The sequence below is a fragment of the Oncorhynchus clarkii genome, chromosome 2 (assembly GCF_045791955.1).
Source record: "Oncorhynchus clarkii lewisi isolate Uvic-CL-2024 chromosome 2, UVic_Ocla_1.0, whole genome shotgun sequence".
NCBI lineage: Eukaryota > Metazoa > Chordata > Actinopteri > Salmoniformes > Salmonidae > Oncorhynchus > Oncorhynchus clarkii.
Window position 1 is genome coordinate 93,827,332 of NC_092148.1, and position 6,000 is coordinate 93,833,331.

At 52.0% G+C, this 6,000-nt stretch overlaps 1 protein-coding gene across 1 annotated transcript in view; it reads left to right on the forward strand.

Annotated features, from left to right (window-relative positions):
• Positions 1-1,093, forward strand: part of LOC139376500 (unconventional myosin-Vc-like) — a 53,834-nt gene extending 52,741 nt beyond the window's left edge. Inside the window, exons 39-40 of the mRNA XM_071119150.1 lie at positions 465-545; positions 718-1,093. Coding sequence (XP_070975251.1) covers positions 465-545; positions 718-873 — 237 coding nt within the window. The 3' untranslated portion in view covers positions 874-1,093. The remainder of the gene's footprint in view (positions 1-464; positions 546-717) is intronic.
• The last annotated feature ends 4,907 nt before the right edge of the window (positions 1,094-6,000 follow it).

A 6,000-nucleotide genomic window follows, 5' to 3' on the forward strand; every position in this document is an offset into this window, starting at 1 on the left:
TGTTCCGGTCCCCTGACGATCCGCTCAAGAAAGGATCGTCCCGCGGCTGAATCTAGCTGATGTTTCTTCCTGTTCTACATTACCCATAATGCTTTGACAAGAAGCTAACAAAATGTTGTACCCCTATCCTTACAGATACTTAACACGGGCAGTACTTTAGATTTACTGTGAATATTACTCGGTGTCACTGACAGAACCTTGTTTATTGTCCTGTTCTAGATTGTCAAGATTCTGAATTCTTACACTCCCATTGATGATTTTGTTCTAGATTGTCAAGATTCTGAATTCTTACACTCCCATTGATGATTTTGTTCTAGATTGTCAAGATTCTGAATTCTTACACTCCCATTGATGATTTTGTTCTAGATTGTCAAGATTCTGAATTCTTACACTCCCATTGATGATTTTGTTCTAGATTGTCAAGATTCTGAATTCTTACACTCCCATTGATGATTTTGTTCTAGATTGTCAAGATTCTGAATTCTTACACTCCCATTGATGATTTTGAGAAAAGGGTGGCACCGTCGTTTGTCCGCAAAGTTCAGGTAAGGTGTAAATGTGCATCCCGATCTCGATCACGTGACAAGGATCATGTGCACCTGAATTATTATGAAATTATTTTAATCACAGCAGTTCCAGTATATGGAAATTCAAGACAATCCAAAACCAGTTCCATGAACTAAATTTAAGAAATGAATGTATTTCCCTTGTCCTCAGGGCTTGCTCCAGGACCGTGAGGGGGGATCCTCCCAGTTGATGTTAGATACCCAGTATCGTTTCCAGGTCACCTTCCCCTTCACCCCGTCCTCTCAGGCCCTGGAGCTACTACAACTGCCATCCAGCCTCAGACTGGGCTTCATCACCAGGATCTAACCCCTGACCTCTGGGGGAGGCGGTAGCCTTGACTTTAGAGAAGCGGTCCATTAACCTAAAGGTTGCTGGTTTGAATCCCAGGGATGACGGGGTGAAAAGCTGGCAGGAGTGAGGTGCCACTGTCTACCAGCATCTCGGGTGCGACCAACTACCATTGTAGCCAAATAGCCTTTTAAAAATGATTAGTGTCCGATAATACAGTTTGAAATAAATATTACTCTGACGTCTGATGAATTTTGTGACGTAAATGCAGATGCTGTTGCAGAGCTAAATGCTTGGGAGTACAGTGAGAAACCTTAGTTCTCAGCTGGATGAGATGAGAAACCTTAGTTCTCAGCTGGATGAGATGAGAAACCTTAGTTCTCAGCTGGATGAGATGAGAAACCTTAGTTCTCAGCTGGATGAGATGAGAAACCTTAGTTCTCAGCTGGATGAGATGAGAAACCTTAGTTCTCAGCTGGATGAGATGAGAAATGCACTTCTGCAGAAAACAGTTTTAAGTTCAATATCAAACTGCTGTTTTTTTTTGTAGTAAATTAAAATATGTCTACTCAATGTTTTGGAGTAACATGCACGGTACATCAAATGTCTTTTTTTGTTTTCAAATATATATATTTTGTAAATCATACTGTAGAAGTATTGTTGTATCTTAAATAATATACTAAACAAAAATATAAACGGAAACATGCAACAATTTCAGAGATTTTACGGAGTTACAGTTTATATAAGGAAATCACTCAATTGAAATAAATTCATTAGGCCCTAATCTATGGATTTCACATGACTGGGAATACAGATATACATCTGCTGGTCACAGATACCTTAAAAAAGGTAGGGGTGTGGATTAGAAAACCCAGTCAGTATCTGGTGTGACCACCATTTGCCTCATGCAGCGCGACACATCTCCTTCACATAGAGTTGATCAGGCTGTTGATTGTGGCCTGTGGAATGTTGTCCCCACTCCTCTTCAATGGCTGCATACACCCTAGCGACATGTGCATTATCAAATCAAATGTATATACAGTGCCTTGCGAAAGTATTCGGCCCCCTTGAACTTTGCGACCTTTTGCCACATTTCAGGCTTCAAACATAAAGATATAAAACTGTATTTTTTTGTGAAGGGGAGGGGTCAGGAGACACTGGCCCCATCCGAGGACACCCCCAGACAGGGCCAAACAGGAAGGATATAACCCCACCCACTTTGCCAAAGCACAGCCCCCACACCACTAGAGGGATATCTTCAACCAGCAATTTACCATCCTGAGACAAGGCCAAGTATAGCCCACAAAGATCTCCGCCACGGCACAACCCAAGGGGGGGCGCCAACCCAGACAGGATGACCACATCAGTGACTCAACCCACTCAGGTGACGCACCTCCTCCAGGGACGGCATGAAAGAGCACCAGTAAGCCAGTGACTCAGCCCCTGTAATAGGGTTAGAGGCAGAGAATCCCAGTGGAAAGAGGGGAGCCGGCCAGGCAGAGACAGCAAGGGCGGTTCGTTGCTCCAGAGCCTTTCCGTTCACCTTCCCACTCCTGGGCCAGACTACACTCAATGATATGACCCACTGAAGAGATGAGTCCTCAGTAAAGACTTAAAGGTTGAGACAGAGTCTGCTTCTCTCACATGGGTAGGCAGACCATTCCATAAAAATGGAGCTCTATAGGAGAAAGCCCTGCCTCCAGCTGTTTGCTTAGAAATTCTAGGGACAATTAGGAGGCCTTCGTCTTGTGACCGTAGCGTACGTGTAGGTATGTACGGCAGGACCAAATCAGAGAGATAGGTAGGAGCAAGCCCATGTAATGCTTTGTAGGTTAGCAGTAAAACCTTGAAATCAGGCCTTGCCTTGACAGGAAGCCAGTGTAGGGAGGCTAGCACTGGAGTAATATGATCAAATTATCATGCTGAAACATGAGGTTATGGCGGTGGATGAATGGCATGACAATAGGCCTCAGGATCTCGTCACGGTATCTCTGTGCATTCAAATTGCCATCGATTTAAAACCATTATCCGTAGCTATTGCCTTGCCCATACCATAAGCCCACCACCACCATAGGGCACTCTGTTCACAATGTTGCCATCAGTAAACCACTCATCCACACAACACCATACATGCTGTCTGTCTGCCATCTGCCCGGTACAGTTGAAACCACGATTCATCCTTCAAGAGATCACTTCTCCAGCCAGTGGCCATCGAAGGTAAGCATTTCCCCACTGAAGTCTGTGATGACACCGAACTGCAGTCAGGTCAAGACCCTGGTGAGGACGACGAGCAGATCAGCTTCTCTGACACGGTTTCTGCAGAAAGTCTTCAGTTGTGCCACAGTTTCATCAGCTGTCCTGGTGGCTGGTTTCAGATCCCACAGGTGGAGGTCCTGGACTTACTGCCAAATTTGACTTACTGCCAAATTCTCTAAAATGACATTGGAGGTGGCTTATGGTAGAGAAATGAACATTAAATTCTCTGGCAACAGCTCTGGTGGACATTCCTGCAGTCAGCATGCCAATTGCAACGCTCCCTCAACTTGAGACATCTGTTAGAGGGGAGGGGCGGCAGGGTAGCCTAGTGGTTAGAGTGGAGGGGCGGCAGGGTAGTCTAGTGGTTAGAGTGGAGGGACGGCAGGTAGCCTAGTGGTTAGAGTGGAGGGGCGGCAGGTAGCCTAGTGGTTAGAGTGGAGGGGCGGCAGGTAGCCTAGTGGTTAGAGTGGAGGGGCGGCAGGTAGTCTGGTGGTTAGAGTGGAGGGACGGCAGGGTAGCCTAGTGGTTAGAGTGGAGGGGCGGCAGGTAGCCTAGTGGTTAGAGTGGAGGGGTGGCACGTAGCCTAGTGGTTAGAGTGGAGCGGCGGCAGGTAGCCTAGTGGTTAGAGTGTAGGGGCGGCAGGTAGCCTAGTGGTTAGAGTGGAGGGGCGGCAGGTAGCCTAGTGGTTAGAGTGGAGGGGCGGCAGGTAGTTTAGTGGTTAGAGTGGAGGGACGGCACGTAACCTAGTGGTTAGAGTGGAGGGACGGCAGGGTAGACTAGTGGTTAGAGTGGAGGGGCGGCAGGTAGCCTAGTGGTTAGAGTGGAGGGGCGGCAGGTAGCCTAGTGGTTAGAGTGGAGGGGCGGCAGGTAGCCTAGTGGTTAGAGTGGAGGGGTGGCACGTAGCCTAGTGGTTAGAGTGGAGGGACGGCAGGGTAGCCTAGTGGTTAGAGTGGAGGGGCGGCAGGTAGCCTAGTGGTTAGAGTGGAGGGGCGGCAGGTAGCCTAGTGGTTAGAGTGGAGGGGCGGCAGGTAGCCTAGTGGTTAGAGTGGAGGGGCGGCGGGTAGCCTAGTGGTTAGAGTGGAGGGGCGGCAGGTAGCCTAGTGGTTAGAGTGGAGGGGCGGCAGGTAGCCTAGTGGTTAGAGTGGAGGGGCGGCAGGTAGCCTAGTGGTTAGAGTGGAGGGACGGCAGGTAGCCTAGTGGTTAGAGTGGAGGGGCGGCAGGTAGCCTAGTGGTTAGAGTGGAGGGGCGGCAGGTAGCCTAGTGGTTAGAGTGGAGGGGCGGCATGTAGCCTAGTGGTTAGAGTGGAGGGACGGCAGGGTAGCCTAGTGGTTAGAGTGGAGGGGCGGCAGGTAGCCTAGTGGTTAGAGTGGAGGGGCGGCAGGTAGCCTAGTGGTTAGAGTGGAGGGGCGGCAGGTAGCCTAGTGGTTAGAGTGGAGGGGCGGCAGGTAGCCTAGTGGTTAGAGTGGAGGGGCGGCAGGTAGCCTAGTGGTTAGAGTGGAGGGGCGGCAGGTAGCCTAGTGGTTAGAGTGGAGGGGCGGCAGGTAGCCTAGTGGTTAGAGTGGAGGGGCGGCAGGTAGCCTAGTGGTTAGAGTGGAGGGGCGGCAGGTAGCCTAGTGGTTAGAGTGGAGGGGCGGCAGGTAGCCTAGTGGTTAGAGTGGAGGGGCGGCAGGTAGCCTAGTGGTTAGAGTGGAGGGGCGGCAGGTAGCCTAGTGGTTAGAGTGGAGGGGCGGCAGGTAGCCTAGTGGTTAGAGTGGAGGGGCGGCAGGTAGCCTAGTGGTTAGAGTGGAGGGGCGGCAGGTAGCCTAGTGGTTAGAGTGGAGGGGCGGCAGGTAGCCTAGTGGTTAGAGTGGAGGGGCGGCACGTAGCCTAGTGGTTAGAGTGGAGGGACGGCAGGGTAGCCTAGTGGTTAGAGTGGAGGGGCGGCAGGTAGCCTAGTGGTTAGAGTGGAGGGGCGGCAGGTAGCCTAGTGGTTAGAGTGGAGGGGCGGCAGGTAGCCTAGTGGTTAGAGTGGAGGGGCGGCAGGTAGCCTAGTGGTTAGAGTGGAGGGGCGGCAGGTAGCCTAGTGGTTAGAGTGGAGGGGCGGCAGGTAGCCTAGTGGTTAGAGTGGAGGGGCGGCAGGGTAGCCTAGTGGTTAGAGTGGAGGGGCGGCAGGTAGCCTAGTGGTTAGAGTGGAGGGGCGGCAGGTAGCCTAGTGGTTAGAGTGGAGGGGCGGCAGGTAGCCTAGTGGTTAGAGTGGAGGGACGGCAGGGTAGCCTAGTGGTTAGAGTGGAGGGACGGCAGGGTAGCCTAGTGGTTAGAGTGGAGGGGCGGCAGGGTAGCCTAGTGGTTAGAGTGGAGGGGCGGCAGGGTAGCCTAGTGGTTAGAGTGGAGGGGCGGCAGGGTAGCCTAGTGGTTAGAGTGGAGGGGCGGCAGGGTAGCCTAGTGGTTAGAGTGGAGGGGCGGCAGGGTAGCCTAGTGGTTAGAGTGGAGGGGCGGCAGGTAGCCTAGTGGTTAGAGTGGAGGGGCGGCAGGTTGCCTAGTGGTTAGAGTGGAGGGGCGGCAGGGTAGCCTAGTGGTTAGAGTGGAGGGGCGGCAGGGTAGCCTAGTGGTTAGAGTGGAGGGGCGGCAGGTAGCCTAGTGGTTAGAGTGGAGGGGAGGCAGGGTAGCCTAGTGGTTAGAGTGGAGGGGCGGCAGGGTAGCCTAGTGGTTAGAGTGGAGGGACGGCAGGGTAGCCTAGTTGTTAGAGTGGAGGGACGGCAGGTAGCCTAGTGGTTAGAGTGGAGGGGCGGCAGGTAGCCTAGTGGTTAGAGTGGAGGGGTGGCAGGGTATCCTAGTGGTTAGAGTGGAGGGACGGCAGGGTAGCCTAGTGGTTAGAGTGGAGGGGTGGGAGGTAGCCTAGTGGTTAGAGTG